Source organism: Mercenaria mercenaria, chromosome 9 (genome assembly GCF_021730395.1).
Source record: "Mercenaria mercenaria strain notata chromosome 9, MADL_Memer_1, whole genome shotgun sequence".
Lineage (NCBI taxonomy): Eukaryota > Metazoa > Mollusca > Bivalvia > Venerida > Veneridae > Mercenaria > Mercenaria mercenaria.
In genome coordinates, this window is record NC_069369.1 from 10,678,826 (window position 1) to 10,697,515 (window position 18,690).

The 18,690-nt window shown below is 34.6% G+C and overlaps 1 protein-coding gene across 1 annotated transcript in view; it reads left to right on the forward strand.

The window, feature by feature from the left end:
* The window catches only part of LOC123546446 (WD repeat-containing protein 11-like), a 64,200-nt gene that overhangs the window by 34,456 nt on the left and 11,054 nt on the right, over positions 1 to 18,690 (forward strand). Inside the window, exons 19-25 of the mRNA XM_053550798.1 lie at positions 4,153 to 4,321; positions 5,931 to 6,099; positions 8,497 to 8,562; positions 10,209 to 10,293; positions 11,991 to 12,185; positions 13,505 to 13,671; positions 15,608 to 15,702. Coding sequence (XP_053406773.1) covers positions 4,153 to 4,321; positions 5,931 to 6,099; positions 8,497 to 8,562; positions 10,209 to 10,293; positions 11,991 to 12,185; positions 13,505 to 13,671; positions 15,608 to 15,702 — 946 coding nt within the window. The remainder of the gene's footprint in view (positions 1 to 4,152; positions 4,322 to 5,930; positions 6,100 to 8,496; positions 8,563 to 10,208; positions 10,294 to 11,990; positions 12,186 to 13,504; positions 13,672 to 15,607; positions 15,703 to 18,690) is intronic.

Consider the following 18,690-nt stretch of genomic DNA (forward strand, 5'->3'; position numbering starts at 1 on the left):
ATTATAAATACATTCGAACTTCGGTAACTGGAACCCATCAGGACCAACTAAATTTATTCGAATTATCGGTAGTACTAGTATGAGTGATCGAAAAGTATATTATAAAGGAATTTGTTTGGGACCTGACGATAGATTAATTGAAGAATGTTGTTCGAATTATGAGAGTTTGAGCAAACGAAGTTTTAGTCTGTAATGTGTATTAGTGAATAAATGACATGTGTTTAACTTTGTCATTAGTTTTCGTGACTCAGAATTTGTAAGTGTTGCTGTATTCATTTCAATTTATTTACACTAAGAGAACTAATGACAATTAATAAAACTATATAATTCATTAATTATGTTAGTGTGATAGACCATGTGAACAACCCTAGCCTGTCAGGTCATCATGATTTCTTTGGGGAAAAGTCATTGCCGGTTGATCAGCGTAATCAAATTTACATTTGCATGTCCCTGTAATATTCTGTTTTTGTCAAATTGTAGCACATTGTGCCATAATAATGGTTTTATAGTTTAATGTCATAAGCATATAATGTACAGTCACTAATGCCCTGATCACTCTCAGGCATAGACCATGAGATCATACTGCTTCCTGAAATTTTGACTCGGTGGGACGGGGATCAAACTCGAAAAATGTGCAGTTCTAAAGTTTCATACTGCGCGCTTTTAACATCCTTGCCAGGTTCTCACGGGTCTAACACGTTCATACTAATTTTCTTACCACGCGCTTCTTCACGTCCAGTGTATTCTTACTACATTCTTAGTACAATCAGTCAGATTGCACCTCTCGCTTACCATGCTTTAACCATATGCTTATCACCTTTTCACTGCATTCGTCGGCTACTTATAAATACTACGCCATGCGCCTCTTTTTTTTCATTCCTTCTGGCAAGTTATATTGACATAATTGTGTCCGCATCTACACTCAACAACCATAAATTACAATAAATGACGACCCCCCAACCCCACCCCAACGCCCCAATGAAGAAAAAGAGCAGTCTTATAGAGAGAGACTGCGGTGGAATAAGCAAAAGCATGTGAAGGATATACGAGGTCCAAAAGTCCACTACAAGCTGCCAGTGCTGCTGAGTCCATGATTATGTGGCAATTCCTGATGATGTTCGATACCCACTGCTGATTGAAAACGAAGTGATTGGGAATTGGATCCAGTATTCATACTTAATTATCAGAATCTGAACCAATCATGGTGAGAACCTGCTCAACGTGACATAGATGTGTTAAGAACCGAAAGAACGTATTAATAACCTTATGCGGTATACTACAATGTGGCATGCAGGTAGCATGGTCATAGCACACAAGCGTAGATAAGTTGTAGTAAGGCCAAAAAAAATTAATGTTTAGTTTCTCAGGCCCCGCCGCATACGATTTTGACCCGCCGCATCTAAAAATTTTATCAAAGAAAAACTGAAGAAATTCGCGAAAATGGAAAATTCAACAAAAATTGAGGACAAAAGAAGGAAAATATGTGAATACGTATAAATAAGTCGTCAAGAATGGTTCCTTTGTTCATTCAATGTCTTTAAGTGTGTTAAATATGGATGTACATCATTGGATTTCATTTTTAAAACGGGCAATGTCGTTAATAAAAAGAAAATAAAAATTTAAAAAAAATCCGCACTGCCTCATTAAATTTTGCAAAAGTGCTGAGAAACTAATATTAATTTTTTTGGCCTAAGAACTCCATTGACGAAAACAAGAACGCAATGATAACCCAATGACAGCGCAGTGAGCACGCCATGCGCCTTTCCCGTCCGCACCATGCTTGTACTATGTCCTACTAGGTTTTAGTTAATCATTACTACGTCCTTCCTGCTTCCTGATTAGACCGCGTTCTCACTACTTTTTGTTTTGAACATGTCCAAAATTCGACCGCGTTCTCTACACTCATGGAGACCATAATTATCAATTATCATGTTCTTATCGGAGTCTACTTTTATTTCTTCTACATTGTACAAGTTCTTACTGCGTCCTGCTAGTTTTTACGACGTAGTGGGAACGTGGCTGAGTGTAACGGGGGTATAAATTAAGAGCAGAATCTATCATTTCTACAAGAAAAATGTGCTCTAATATCTATTTCTGGACATTTTACTGAAATTAAAATTAAATTAAATGCGAGTACTTGAGGATTTTTCTAATGAGCACAGGTACATTCGAACACAATTTTAATTACCAGTTTAAATTATTAGTTTTAAGACGACAAATATTATCTATTTACCATTTGTACTTCCAGTTTAAGCAGTCCAATGTAAGAATAACACTGTCTTGTCAAACAAAACTAACCAGTACAGCTCGCGCTTACCGGTGAATCAAGCTTTTTAAATGCATTTTTCTACATCTTCCTACGAGCAAAACTGTTCGTATTATATTTCTGGGGTATAAATGGAGGCTTTCGATACTCTTCTTTACAGCAAAACATGTCATGTAGCTTGATCAACCATCTGTTCACATATAGATTAGGGCTATAATGTGCATTCCTGCATCGTTGAACACCTCTTGAACATACTAAAACAGGTTGCCCATTAGGTCGGGCACATATGGGTGTCGGTGTTCTATCATTTTCCTAAAATTCCTAGTCAAGATAAATAAGGCTGACCAGAGAGATCTTTGATATACTGGAACCTTTCCAATAGTTTTTGTCTCAAGTACCCGAGTCTCGTACCAATTTAGCTCCTCAAGTGCATTTGCAACCTCGATAAAGTCTGTCGAGGAAGACGTATTTGTCAAACGTGCTGAAATGCTCTGCACTGCCTTATGCAAGTTAACTAAAGTTGTCGACAATCTCGTGCTTGTGTGTACTGACAAGAGTAACTGACATGTACCTTATTTCAGATTTCAGCTCACTGTTCAGAGTAATATATTTCACAGAATAGTTACTAAGTGTTGTCCATGACAACAACTTTATATTTTCAGCCTTACTCTTCTTTGTTACACAGTTAGCAATTTATACGCAACATTTTTGACTGCGGTGCTAATAAGGAACATTGTTTCATTTGATCCTACTAGCCCGTCGCTATAATCTATTCTTGCATTTCGAAGTCCCAAACTGAAGGGGTAGTTTTCGTTTCTTGGTGTCAAAGAAACTACAATTTATATAGCAACTAAGTTAATTGGACCTTCACATTCTCCATTTTACTTACCATCTATAAACAAGGTTTCATAAATAAGTCTTTAGAATTTGCAATTTTGAAGTTATTGAAGAATCCGCCATTTGCAAATGATGGACCGACATACAGACGGACAAAATGATGTACAAGAGGAGAAAATAAGATAACAAGCATGTTCTCAATTTGTTCCTCTGTCTATGTAAAATTTCTCAAGAAACAATCTCTCCTTGTTTTGAAGAAATGCAGGATGACACTTTGTGTCATATTCGTGCACTATTTGTTGCCATAGCAACACATTTGTTGCCATAGGAACAAAATTAAATGACACTGGGATTCTCTGCATTGCCATCTATCCATGTACCACGTATCATGAAAATTCTGCTGTAGTTTCAAAGTTATTGCAGTATCCCACTCTGCATGGCTGACGTATGACATGCATACAGGGGCAACCATAAGCCCCATCTGGCTAAATACTGGTAAGGGAATAACAACAATGTTTCAATATGCTGCTGTGGAGGGAATTCAAGTGAAAATAATATAAATTACATACATTAACACAAAATATTCTTAAAAATATGAAAACTAACACAATGATAATATTAAACTAAGTTTTAAAGGTTAGATTTTTGCCGTTTTCCATGGAAACAGAAATTGAATTGTTATTTTTGCATTTGATGCAAATTTAGGATTTATTTTATTATATACATTTATATTTAGTGCATTTTGGGGGTGAATGTAAATATAATGACCTTTCATTAGAGTCTTCTAAGGTAAATTTTGAGTTTTGGCGGCCATTTTGGAAAATGGCCGCCATATCGGCTATCTTGACAAATATCAAATGGGTCCCATGAAAAAAATGTTTTTAATGCTTTAATAAATAGCTGTGCCAATTTTGGTGCTTTTCCCATTTTCTGAAGTATTTTGGCATTTTCTGTTACGAATTGATCGCACTAATTTATCATGTGTTAAAGAAGTTGACCCTAGTTTGCTGACAGAGAAGAAAGTAGGACATTTTACATTTACATTTCAGCCAGAGTTGACTGCCTCAATTAAGAGTCCCAAGGAGATACCGAAGGTGGTTGATGCTGAATGGTCAGGCTCAGACCGCCCAGTCCTCGCCACAGCTGATGGATGTATACACATGCTTGACATTACTTTAAAGAAATCCTCATGTTCTATAGAGGACAGAGAACTGGCAGGTTGTTTACACACATACTTATTTTAAATTATTACATGACCAGATTTGTTTTCCTATTAAACAAAAAAGGCTCAAAATTGTGTGTTATTATGCAACAGTTCATTTTTCTGACTTTATAATTACTGTGAAATCATTAATATTCGTGGGGGACTAATTTTCGTGGATTTCGTGGTTGAGTCAATCCACAAAATTTAATCCCAAGGAACAAGTAAATTTCCCATTCATTTTATGTTCAAAAGTTGAAATCCACGAATTCATATCCCCATGAAATTGCCGTTTTGACCAAAACCACGAAATTTCATGCCCACGAAATTAAATGATTTCACAGTATTACGTCAGAGTGTCAAACAGCATACTGGTGCACTGGAATAAAAACCAACAGAAAACAGGCAAATATTTGATGCATGTCATCAAGGATGTACATAATAATCCTTTATAACATATTAGAATCTAAATGATATATCTCAAACAGTGATTTGCTCTTGAATAAAATCATTGTTTGTTGTTTAGATATGTATTATTATATCACTAATGCTGCGCCCTCATGATATAATCTAAAATCCAGATGATTTTATTCAATGACAAATCACTGTTTTGGATTAATATTATTTCTTGAATTTAACAGTGCTTTGAGTTTTTAACCTAGTTGTATTTCACCTCAGTGGCAAAGTCATTAATGTAAGACTATTTAATTTTGATTAGAATGTTAAAGAGCTGTATAGTGAAGAAATTCAGGTTTTCCAGTATGAAACAGTAATAATCAAAGTTTAATAAGTAATTGCCTACATTCTGTATCTGCTTACTTTTATTAACCACAGAATTTGAATTTAATAGGAATAAAACATGTTAGATTGAATAATATGTAGTTATTAAATGGCATGCTGGTCAATAGACAAAACTAATAGAATGGGTACTTTCAAATTCCACTCGCCTGGAACTGATTTCTACTCAAATTTATGAGAAGAGGAGAGGATTTGTCAAATCCTGTACCAAGTACTGTAACATCTACCTCCCTTGCACCAGTATCATATATAATCCCTATGCAGAAATGACATGAGATCTGTTACAACATTTTGAATTATCTTTTTGTAATGGTTTACGTGTACAGCATTTTCCTTCAAGGATCCATATTCTAATGCTTTTGAACAGATAAAAAAGTCTCTCTTGGGGTTTAATTGACATTACGTTCCCATATTCGGTGTGGGCAGAAGCTGTGTTTTGCATACAATATTTTAAACCAGCAACAGACATAGTCAAGTCAATGCTGGAATTATAGGTTCTGAGAAATTTCCATTTTTCTCCCTGTGTTTTACACGATATACGGTTCCATAACGGATACAACAAAAGGTTGTGTTCCTTATGAGATATTTGTTACTTCATGTACAGCAGGCATAGTTATTCAAATATGTGATAGATTGACTTGGCCTGAGAAATTAAATTTTCTCAAAATATATTTAAGGGATATAATATGTTTGATCCTTATATAAGTTGTTGCTAAAGCTGTATTTCTTATGAAACATTTCTTGAAACCTCAGGCATGGTCTTACAAATATTTTCTAGAATTATAGAGTTACAGGTTCTGAGAAACTAATTTTCCCGTTATATTTCAGAGGATGTGTGGTCCCCATACTTGATGCCACCAAAAGGTGCATTCCTGATGAAGCATTTACTGCAGCATCAAGCATGGTCAGATCAATATACCCTGGAATTACAGGGACTTAGGGAGGAAGATAAGGATATACAGAACTGTGTTAACAAGAATCTCAAACTTATAGATGTGTATGTACTTACATTTTAGTGGTTTGATTTTAAAAGTCAGATTCAGATTAGTTGCTAATGTAATATAGTGGCAATCATGTTTGAGTACAGTTTAAGCTGTTTCCTTCAGGGACCGTCTGGCATGTTGTAAAAATTACATACCCTCCATGATCCCACCTAAAAGCTTTCATACTCTAGAGAATTAAAAGAATGTAAGCAACAAGATCTGGTTTCAAAAAACAGCAGTCACTATGGGGGATAAATTGTCAAGATCAGCAACCTAACATCTTACTCTTCCGACAGGCTGTTAGATACAGTAACTGTTAAGTTTTCTAACTAAGTCATTCAGACCATTGCATACACTTTGAGAAGACAGTTTAAGAATGCAAATGATTTAAAAACAACAATAAATTGAGAGGATCAGACAGACTTCCTGGCACAGAATTCCTAGTTCCCTGGAGTCTTTCTTCACTATCTAAAGTCAGAAAAATATATCTTAACCCTTAGCCTGCTGGCGGCAAGTGATTCTGCCTTTGCGACCAGTGCAGACCAAGATCAGCCTGCACTTCTGTGCAGTCTGATCATGATCTGCACTGTTCGCCATTTAGTCAGTATCTTTTTGGTAAGCACCCCTTTTAACAGTTAATGGTACTGTCCAAATTGAAAGATGGACAAGTTCATTATTGAAATTTAGCAGGGTAAGGGTTAAAAATGTTCTACCTTCAGACACCATGATAACACCTGTAGACAAAATCTCCTCATTCAACTACATGAAGGAACACTCATTATGATATTTTCGTGGCCTTGCCAGTATTGATAACCTGACAGTCAAACTGATCCTAATCAAATGGAATAAAACCCTATATTTACAGAGATTATAGTCAAGTTTGACCAGTTGCAGTGGAAAATGATTCTTTTGTTGTTGTTGAAAAATCTTTGTTAGATTTGGCACTAGCTGGAAAATGCTATTGCAGCAATATGGTCATTGTGTCATACAAATGTCTGTGTTATAGACATGTACAGTTTGTTAGCTCGACTTTTCGAAGAATAGTCTAGCTATTCTACTCACCCTGGCGTCAGCGTCGGCGTCACACCTTGGTTAAGTTTTTGCATGCAAGTACATACAGCTATCATGTAAAGGTATATAGCTTTGAAACTTATTTATTCTTTTTCTAGGTCAATTACCAACATCACTGGGTCAAGTTCCATAACTCTAACATGTATTTTGAGCAAATTATGCCCCCTTTTGGACTTATAAAATTCTGGTTAAAGTTTTACATGCAAGTTACTATCTCCAAAACTAATGCAGATATTGAATTGAAACTTCACATGTGTCTTCGGGGTTATAAAACTAGTTGATAGCACCAAGTCCCATAACTCTGACCTTCATTTTGGCCAAATTATGCCCCCTTTTGGACTTAGAAAATTCTGGTTAAAGTTTTGCGTGCAAGTACATACAGCTATTACTAAAAGGCATATAGATTTGAAACTTATTTTTTCTTTTTCTAGATCAATTACCTACCTCACTGGGTCAAGTCCCATAACTCTGACATGTATTTTGAGCAAATTATGCCCCCTTTTGGACTTAGAAAATCCTGGTTGAAGTTTTACATGCAAGTTACTATCTCCAAAACTAATGCAGATATTAAATTGAAACTTCACATGTGTCTTCGAGGTTTTAAAACTAGTTGATAGAATCAAGTCCCATAACTCATACATGTATTTTGGGCAAATTATGCCCCCTTTTGGACTTAGAAAATCCTGGTTAAAGTTTTGCCTGCAAGTACATACAGCTATTACTAAAAGGCATATAGATTTAAAACTTATTTTTTCTTTTTCTAGATCAATTACCTACCTCACTGGGTCAAGTCCCATAACTCATACATGTATTTTGGGCAAATTATGCCCCCTTTTGGACTTAGAAAATCCTGGTTAAAGTTTTGCGTGCAAGTACATACAGCTATTACCAAAAGGCATACAGCTTTGAAACTTATTTATTCTTTTTCTAGGTCAATTACCAACCTCACTGGGTCAAGTTCCATAACTCCTAACATGTATTTTGAGCAAATTATGCCCCCTTTTGGACTTAGAAAATTCTGGTTAAAGTTTTACATTCAAGTTACCATCTCCAAAACTAATGCAGATATTGAATTGAAACTTAATACGTTTCTTCGGGGTTATAAAACTAGTTGATAGCATCAAGTCCCATAACTCTGATATGCATTTTGGTCATATTATGTCCCCTTTCAAACTTAAAATTCTTTTGAGTAATAATTTCCTGCTTCTGTGACATATTTCGAATAGTCGAGCTTGGCTGTCTTACGGACAGCTCTTGTTTGTATTTCATTTTAAATTCATATGATATATGATACAGATTTAAAACTCACCATCTATGAAAATATATTTTATTATTTCCAGAGATCTGGCATCCTACCTTGGTAATTGTAGGTTTGGTACAGCTGAGAGATGTTTGCATACTGCAAGGTAACCAAGTTATATCTTTAAACAACTCATATCTTCATATCTACTCAAGAACAATATGGAAGTGGTTATCTGCAAGTACATACATAATATTGTTTTACAACATAATTGTTTACATTTCCAGCTTCAGCTGAACTTATAAATGACATCTGTAATGCTTAACAACACAATCTAAATAAATTACAATCTTAGTTGCATTCTTAATGTGACATGACAGTCTAAATGTGACATCAAATTCTTAATATGGCATGAAATTCTTAATATGACATTACATTCCAGATTTCATTCTTAGTGTGACATGACATTCTCAATCTGACGTCATGATTATCTCCAGGCCATTTCAGCTGGGTGCATTGCCAGACTAAAATATCTTTGTGCCTTGCTATAAAATTTCAATATGTAAATTGTCATGTACAATTACAATCACCTGTAACATTGCCTTTTTTGATCATGCCCAGAGGCAAATTTGTACTGGAGAAATCAATAATATACAGTCACAGATAGTGTGGCAAACACTTGGCTCATTTTGCCGTCAACTGTCAAATTGTTCTTTGATTCTTTTCCGTGCACATGCACAACTTCCTCATGCCAAGCTCCATGTTTTTATTATGTACATGTATACTGTCTTAGATATATACAACACAGTGTCAAGACCTATAATTAGCTCTTTACTGATGGAATCTTTTGTTGAATATTCAGGTGCAATTATTTTTTTCTGACAAATATTTTCTTATTCTTTTTGTTACTCTAGTATACATTTTTCAAGAAATGTCTCAAAAGTGATCCAGTTCTTAAATAAGAAGTTTATCTATACAAAGTGATTTCTGAAAGTTATAATAACATCATTCTACTAGTTGTTTTGGAAGACTGTGAAAGACTGTGAAAAATACTACCCTAATTTTTCAAATCTAAGTGAACTGCTTCAATTCAGATATTTTTTACTTTCGAGAGAATCCAAGTAAAGGACCATATTTTTAACAGATTTGCTCATTTTAAGTTAACCTTTAGCCTGCTGGCGGCAAGTGATTCTGCCTTTGCGACCAGTGCAAACCAAGATCAGCCTGCACATCTGTGCCGACTGATCATGGTCTGCACTGTTCTCTATTCAGTTAGTAAATTTTCAGTGAACACCCTTGGAATAATAAGTGGTACTGCCCAAATTGAATAACCGAACAGTCCATTTTAGAAATTTAGCAGGCTAAAGGTTAAAGTATCGGATTTAAATTCCACTTACTAGTTGTTTTGCTGTTTTTGATCAGCAGCACAGTGAAAAAAAAAATTTGTTTCATTTTTCTGTTCATGCATTCAAGCCATTTTTTTCCAAAGATGAACTTTTTGATGAAGTCGATCTGAAAAACTTCAAATCAGTCTTGAATGGCTTAAAGAACTGTGAATAATTTCATCATAGATTAAGACAGAGTTAAATTGTGATAGAGTGGAAATAAAATGACACATTTTCCTAAAACTTAAATGTGGAGTAGGAGCAGTATGGCTCATAATCTAAATGGAAAATCTACAGTGAATGTAAAAATATTTCATTACTATGTGGAGAACTTGTAAAAAATACTGATAATTGTCTTTTTTACATTTTGTCTGTAAGTTGCTGAGCATGATAATTGTTGTGAGTTGCTAGTTACAGATTATTTCAGGTTATTTGGAGATGAATCAGAAGTTAGGTTTTGGACAATAGCACTTTACTACATGAGGTCAGGAAAATATCTCGCCATGAGTAAGGTATGAAGAGAGAAATATATGTTAAGATGAAATAAAAAAATCATTCAAATTTGTCAACAGCATTCAAAATATGTCGTATTAAGATGTAATTAATTTTTGACTGTTTAACTTGGGGGAACTGATTCAAATCATATGAATTGAAATATGAATGTAGTTTCTTCTGATATTAATTGTTATTGAAATAAAATAATTGTAATGATGATAATAAGTGATTTACTGGGTTCAGAGCTGTAGATAAACACTTGATTGTTCTGACTATAAGAAAGCATAGATTGAAATGAGCCGTGCCATGAGAAAACCAACATAGTGGCTTTGCGACCAGCATGGATCCAGACCAGCCTGCGCATCCGCGCAGTCTGGTCAGGATCCTTGCTGTTCGCTAACGGTTTCTTTAATTGCAGTAGGCTTTAAAAGCGAACAGAATGGATCCTGACCAGACTGAGCGGATGCGCAGGCTGGTCTGGATCCATGCTGGTCGCAAACCCACTATGTTGGTTTTCTCATGGCACGGCTCAAATGTCAATTCTAAGTTACATGTTTATTTGCCTATATCTAGCATTTCACATTGAGTGACTAGTATGCAGAAGATGCTAATTACTCAATGCAACATTTATTTAACCCATTGGCCAACATTGATAGGGTATATAAAAAAAACACCAGCTTTACCTTTGTAGCAAGACAAAAGAAATTTTAAAGAGGTATCCGGGAATAAGTTGTAGCAAAGAGAATTTTCTTAAATTTTGCTTGTATGCTCTTTAAGATATAATGAAATAAAAACGACCTTCATAAGTACCGGTTGCCATGCTAACTATTGTGCTTTGACTATTTATAGAACACTACTATTTGTCATTTAATTAGAAATGGGCGAAAAAATACAAGTTACCAAAAATCATAAAACTATGTATCATACTTTAAAATAGAAAAGCCAGATAATAATATTCCAAGATATTTGATAATACCTGTATGTTATTTACTAAAATTTTAATTTCAGCCGCACATTTTATATATGTAAAATCTGGAATAACCATAACTGTATCAGTTATTCCAGGTAAAATTTATATGTTTTTGTAAATAAAAATAATCCTAGTGCGGAGAAATGTACATTTTTTCTTGTATATATACCTCAGCATATATGTAACACTAGAAAATGTTAGAAAACCTATAGGACACCTTGCTTGTTTCCAAGATATATAACATTTAATTACCTCCCTTTTATACTTTTGAACTTTTAATATTTCAGTATACATTCTGTTAATGAGGGGATTTTTACTCTTGAAAACACTTTCAATCTTCCCATCTCATAATGTCTCAGTGAAAAATTGATTTAAACCATCAAAAACATTGCGAGTAATGAATTATTTCAAATGCTGGAGACAGTGTCCACTGCTTTCAATTGTTTCACCATTTCATCTGATAAAACATTATCACTTATTAAACAACTCATATCTAGCACATTGCGATCGAATTGTTTAATATATCTATAAATATTTATTGATAAAGTGATCAATTCACTGTGTGTCTGCTGAATTATCCACATTTACAATTTAACAAGTGTTTGTAACATAAAATTGAATGCGCAAAAAGATGCGCATTGGCAACTCCCGGATACGTCTTTAAGTTCTCAATAATTGAATGTTTCAAATGCACTAAACAAAATTTTCCAACTTGTCATTAATTAATTTTTTTTTGATCCTCAGAGTTCAAGTTGTGTTTTTGGAAAACAAAATAGCGGTGATTTATACATTCCACCTACACCTAGTCATAAAGAGTGCAGTGACCTGCTTGACCTTAATGTCCCTGGAGAAAAGGGTCAAGGGTCAGCATGGCAGGATCAGAGGGATCAGCCGTTAGAAAAATGTCATGATTTTTTGTGTGATAATGAAAGTTACAAGGTAAAAAATTTTCGTCAGATTTTTTTAATTTGTAATGTTTAGAGAATTGCTTGTTTTTATATGCCCTAAGGGACGTATTATATTATGACGCCGGTGTCTGTCAGTCCGTTAGCAATTCTGTGTCCGCTCCGTAACTCTTGAATCCCTTGAAGGATTTCAAAGAAACTTGACACAAATGTTCACCACATCCAGATGACTTGCAGGGCACATGTTTTGGATGGCTCGCTTCAAGGTCAAGGTCACACTTAGAGGTCAAAGGTCATATGACTTTGTTTCGTGTCCGGGCTGTAACTCTTGAACTGCTTGAAGGATTTTAAAGAAACTCGGCACAAATGTTCACCACATCAAGACGACCTGCAGAGCGCATGTTTCGGATGGCTCACTTTAAGGTCACAGGGGTCAAAGGTCATACCTGAACCCCTTGAAGGATTTCGAAGAGACTTGACACAAATGTTCACCACATCGACAAATCAAGCAGAGCGCATGTTCTAGATTGCTTACTTCAAAGTCAAGGTCACACTTAGGGGTCAAAGTCATATGACTTTGTTTCGTGTCTGTTCTGTAACTCTTGAACTGCTTGAAGGATTTTAAAGAAACTTGGCACAAATGTTCACCACATTGAGATGACATGCAGAGCACAAGTTTTGGATGGCTCGCTTCAAGGTCAAGCTCACACTTAGGGATCAAAAGTCATACCTTCGGGCGTATATTGCTCCGCATTGCGGTGCACTTGTTTTTATATGTAGCATACATACTACAGAAATTTAACCCTTGACATTGAATGCAGAGTAATAGATTTTCTTGTAGTTTGTCTTGAAGTAACTTGGAAAAATTTGTAGCTCAATAATTTGAAAACTTATATGATGAAAATTTTAATTTTTAAAACTGCTTTGATTTAACAACTGAGTGGATATATTTATATGTTATACATGCAAATAAAGTTTTTCTATCAGTGACAGCTTGCTATGAAATGTTTGGTAATAATTAAGCATTATTTTAGACATAGGCAGGCCTGCTGTAAACCAGCACCATGACTTTCTCACATACATGTAAAGGAATTCTTCTTCCCAGAGACACAGTGGTGAAGAGCAAGTGACTAAGTCAGCCACCTTAACCCCTCTGCTATGCAGGTTTTTTATGAACTTAAACCAGAATACATACAGTACATCTGATTCATTTTATATCAAGAACAAATGAGACAAGTAAAGACTTTCTACGTTTAGAATTTGTGGTCATATAAGTGCAGAATGAAATCATCCCCATAAATATTGTAAAACAAGTATGATTCTGTTATCTTAATTTAATTTATCTGTTTTCAGCGTTACCAGCTGGACAGGTTAGCACTACATGACAGTAAAAGAGTGACGTACGAACATACAAAGAAATGTGCTGAAAATTACATGATGTTGGGAGAGACAGACAGATCTGTTCAACTGTTGCTGGAAACAGAACCAGAGAATGAAAGCTATTATATAGATTGTTTGAGGTATGTGGGTTATGTGGTTTGAGAGCTCTCTTTCATGAACTTTGAGGTATGTTGATTATGTAATTATATGAAAGCTTCCCTAAGTTACATTTTTTTATGTTATAACTTATGAAAGCTATCCCACTGGTACACTGAGTTTTTTGGGTTATGTAATATGAAAGCTATCCCTCAGTTACACTTTTTGAGGTTTGTGGATTTTGTAGTTTGAAAACTGTCACTCAGTTAGTTTGAGGCATGATTGATTATGTAGTATGAACTATGTCCCTCAGTAACACTGGTATGGCAGTGTTTCACAGCAGTAGGAAAGAATTAAATTTTAAACTAAACTATTCACATTCAAGGTCATTGCATACCCGAGTGTGAAAGTATTGTATTCTCACAAACATTAATCCAAGTTTAACCTAACATTAAACAGAAAATATTTTTAGCTTCTTACCCTGATTGAAACACACAAAGTACTAATTTAAAAGCTGGTAGAATTGAAAAAGTTAAACGTAAATACCTATAGTGTGAATCAATAAAAGCTTTCACAAATGGACACACTAAAACAGTCGGCAAAGAAAATAGTTGTTTTTAATGGTTTTATGATGATTTGGATTTGAAACCTACAACTGCAAGGGCAAAAAGTGGTCTCTTAACCCAACTACTGTCTTAATACAACACAATTTATTGTTTAACAGCACAAAGAGGAACTGAAAAAGTGGTCTCTGAATGCATGTGGTCACTTAATATACTTGGTCCCTCAAGTCAGTTTGGCTTCTTAATTTGTTGAAAATGCCTGATACAGCAATCTTCCTTTCATTTTAACATTTATGCTTTAACAGATATATTAGCAAAATACATGTTTAAGAATAAATTCCTTACAGTACTGCTGCTTAGTTTGTTTGTTGTTAGTATCCATAATGCTGTTAAGATATGTCATAAAGTTTTGGAAACAGCTACTTTATAGGGATGTGAACTTCACACGCAAATTTCAAATTTATGAAGTAAAATGGATAAGTTATTTTGTCTTAATCTACCAGATAATAAATTTGTTGGTTGATGCAGCAATTAAATCCTAGAAAATAAGTCTGCCGTGGATAGTAATAATTTATGGTATATGCCTCTTTCTCGTAATTCCAAGCCTTCTCATTGATCCAAGCCTTTTGAAAATTAGCTCTTGCAGCTATTTCCTGTTTTTAAATTTTATGCATGTTGTGGCAAACCATATGATAGTTAAAAAGGAATAAAAAGAAAATAGTATTATTCACATTAAAATAGAAATATACACAACAGAAAATTGTGGCACAAAATTTGCTTATCTAAAATCATTGGGGTTATATATAACCATCTTATAAGAAACAGTAACCACTTACTGTAAAACTCTTTTGTCTGCGAAAACAATTTTATGTCTGTTCCTAATTTTAAAAAAAAAAAGATTTTTTTCAAAAAAAGCCTTAGATTTTGAGAGACATTACAAATGATCACAAGTCTCAGTTCAACAAGAAAGCAGCTGGCTGTTTCGGAGGGAGAGGGTCATCATGTGAAAGCCTGGATTATTCATTGACAGCAGTCCTTAGAATTTTTCTTCATGTGGATTTTTTTAAGTTTAGATGTTGGAGTATCAAACTATAGCAAACTTTCTTTTCAAACTTAAATCTATTCCGAATAACGAGAAAAGGACATACATTAAGTTATAAGATGGCTTTATGTATTTTGTAAACTCAAAGTAATTTCATGATGTTCAGATAATTTCATATTTTATATTATTAAAGAAAATTGTTTTTACCCTTTTCCATCTGCTTAACTTTCTCCTTTGTTTGTAGTTGGCATGGCAGCCTGTTATCAGGTTTGAGGTAAATAAGTTTGAATGTTAGAAGTAATTTACAAGTTCAGACCTATGGTATTTAGACTGTACACAAGTGTTTATTCACATGTTAATTTTGTAAATTGACAGATCATGCCTTGTTGCCAGTATACGATCATCTGGAGCGTCACAGAGTACGATCAAATTAGTGGCAACCAATCTCATTGCTAATGGGAAACTCCTAGGTAATGTTTGTGCCATTTTTTCATTAACACATTATTGTTATGTGGCCAAAATATAAAATGTGTTAATTAGTTCAGTACAAATCCCTTAACATTTTACAGAACTCCTAGATTTGATTTTCGTCACTCAAGTTGTTTTGAAATTCTATATATTATACAACTCATTTTTCAGTTGAACTTGAAGTTCAGTTATGCAACAACTTGGCAGTGCATACTAGAGATGGAAAAAAAGATATTTACTAAAAGTAAAATATACCAGAACTGTTGCTCTTCAGTTTAATGGCATCTGTCATACTGTAATGGTGTACTTTTATTGAATGGCTTATTAGTCAATAGTCAAAACTATTTTTCAGAGGTCTGAAAACTGATGACTAATAGTTTTTCTATTGACCAGCAAGACGTTCAGTAAGTGATGTATTGCGTGTCATCGTTTTATTTTTAGATTAGGTCAGTAAACATGTGTTGAATAAAGATCAGTCATATAACACAGACTGTGGACCAGCTATTTATGTAAGAAATCGTGTAATAACTGCTGTAATTATTCAACTTCTTATATGAATCTCCAGTCCATAGATTGTGGTGTTGACTTACCTATATTCCCTTTAGACCAAGGGGAAAAGTTTTGATTGTAGACTGGCAGGTCATTCAGTGTTTATCAGTCAGTTGTTCTGTATAACCAGTTTGTGATCCCTTCCAACTTAGGGAAAATAGTTTTGACTTTAGACTGGCAAGCCATTCCATAACTTGTACCATAGTACTATATTTTGTCTAAATTCCATTCAGACCTTAGGAAAATAGTTCTGACTACAGACCAGCAAGACGTTCGATAAGTGTATACCATTAGATTGTGTTATATAAGCAGTCTGTATTCCCTGAAGACCTAGGGAAAATTGTTTTGACTGCAGTCCGACAAGCCAGGGAAAATTGTTCTGACTGCAGACCAGCAAGACGTTCAATAAGTGTATACCATAAGATTGTGTTATATAAGCAGTCTATATTCCCTGAAGACCTAGGGAAAATTGTTTTGACTACAGTCCGACAAGCCAAGTGTATGCCATAAGATTGTGCAATATTGCTGGTCTATACTAGTATTCCTTTTTGACCTAGGGAAAAGTTTCGAATAATGAGCAGTAAGTCATTGAATAAAAGTATACTTTAAGATTGCTATATGACCAGTCTAACTTTCTCAGGACCTAGGGCAAACAGTTTATACTTTTGACTAGTAAGCCATAGAATAACTATACTTACAGATTGTGCTGTTACATTATTACTAGTCTATATTCTCTTAGGACCTTGGGAAAATAGTAAGAGATCAAGGAGGTGTTAAGTGCAATGAAGGAAATCTTTGCTGTGACATTTTTACTGCAGCCACTACTATTTCATTCACTTTTTAGCTCAACTTTTCGACGAAAAGTAGAGCTATTGCACTCGCCCGGTGTCGGCGTTGCCGTTGGTTAAAGTTTTTGATAAAGTCAAATATCTCTGTTACTATCAAAGCTATTGACTTAAAACTTAAAATGGTTATTTACTATCAAAGTCTACACAAGGAGAAACAATACCCATAACTCTGGTTTGAATATTGACAGAATTATGCCCCTTTTTAACTTAGAATTTTTAGCTCACCTGAGCACAAAGTGCTCAAAGGTGAGTTTTTGTGATCACCCTGTGTCCGTCGTCTGTCGTGGTACGTCCGTCCGTCAGTCGTCCATCATCAGTCATCCGTCGTCAACAATTCGACTGTTAACACTCTAGAGGTCACAATTTTGGCTCAGTCTTAATGAAACTTGCTCAGAATGTTACTCTTAATAAAATCTTGGATGAGTTCGATATTGGGTCATCTAGGGTCAAAAACTAGGCCACCAGGTCAAATCAAAGGAAAAGCTTGTTAACACTCTAGAGGTCACAATTTTGGCTGAATCTTAATGAAACTTGGTCAGAATGTTACCCTCAATAAAATCTTGGATGAATTTGATATTGGGTAATCTGGGGTCAAAAACTAGGTCACCAGGTCAAATCAAAGGAAAAGCTTGTTAACCCTCTAGAGGTCAAAATTTTGACCCAATCTTAGTGAAACTTGGTCAGAATGTCAGGGCTGCAGATAATTATTTTGGCCTAGGAGTAATTACTCATCATAGATCTTGTGAATGAGTAAAATGATAAAATATGAAATTGACTAGGAGTAATTTTAACGCTGAAAAAACGTAAATGAGAAAAAAAAAAAAAACAGTTTTATAACTATTAACATATTTACCGGGTGTAACACCCATGACTTATGTCAAGTTTTTGCTTTTTATTCACAATCAGTGTCAATCAAAATTTTACTTTCTGTCATATAATCTTTCAAAGACATTTTGGTTGCATTTTGATGGTCAGTGGAATCACAATGCCTATCTATTATAGTAGACTTTTGGAGGTTACTAGAACCAGTGGACACAAACACATTTTTCATTTTACACTTTATGCATAATGCACATTTTAATTTAGTTTGTATAGGATTGCCAGAATCAATAACATTCCAAGGATATAATTCTTTCCAAACCGCATGCGTTTTCTCCGAAATTGAAACATGCTTCGGCTTCATACTCACTACGGTATCCAAAAGATTAGCCAATATACCTTTTATGATGTTTTTTTTTTTTTTTTGATCATTTTTTGTAGGTTGAAAGAAAGACTAAAGCGTTTTTTTCACCTTTAGAAATTAGCAGTCTTCGAAAGAGACATTTTGTTTTTGTTTACTTCACACCGGAAGTTGATAATTTAAATCGACACCGCTTTTAAATACACTACCGTACCATCAATATTAGTTAATGCACGCATTGAGTGTATAGTTTAACCTAGGTTTATAGAGATCATACGATGCGTGTATACATTCAATGTGGGAGAATTAATGCTGATCGGCTATGTTACGTAACGCATCCAGACGATTCAGATTTTGTTTTTACGCTAATAAAAAACCATTGTGTGCGTTTCTGTGATTTCATATACGTTTTT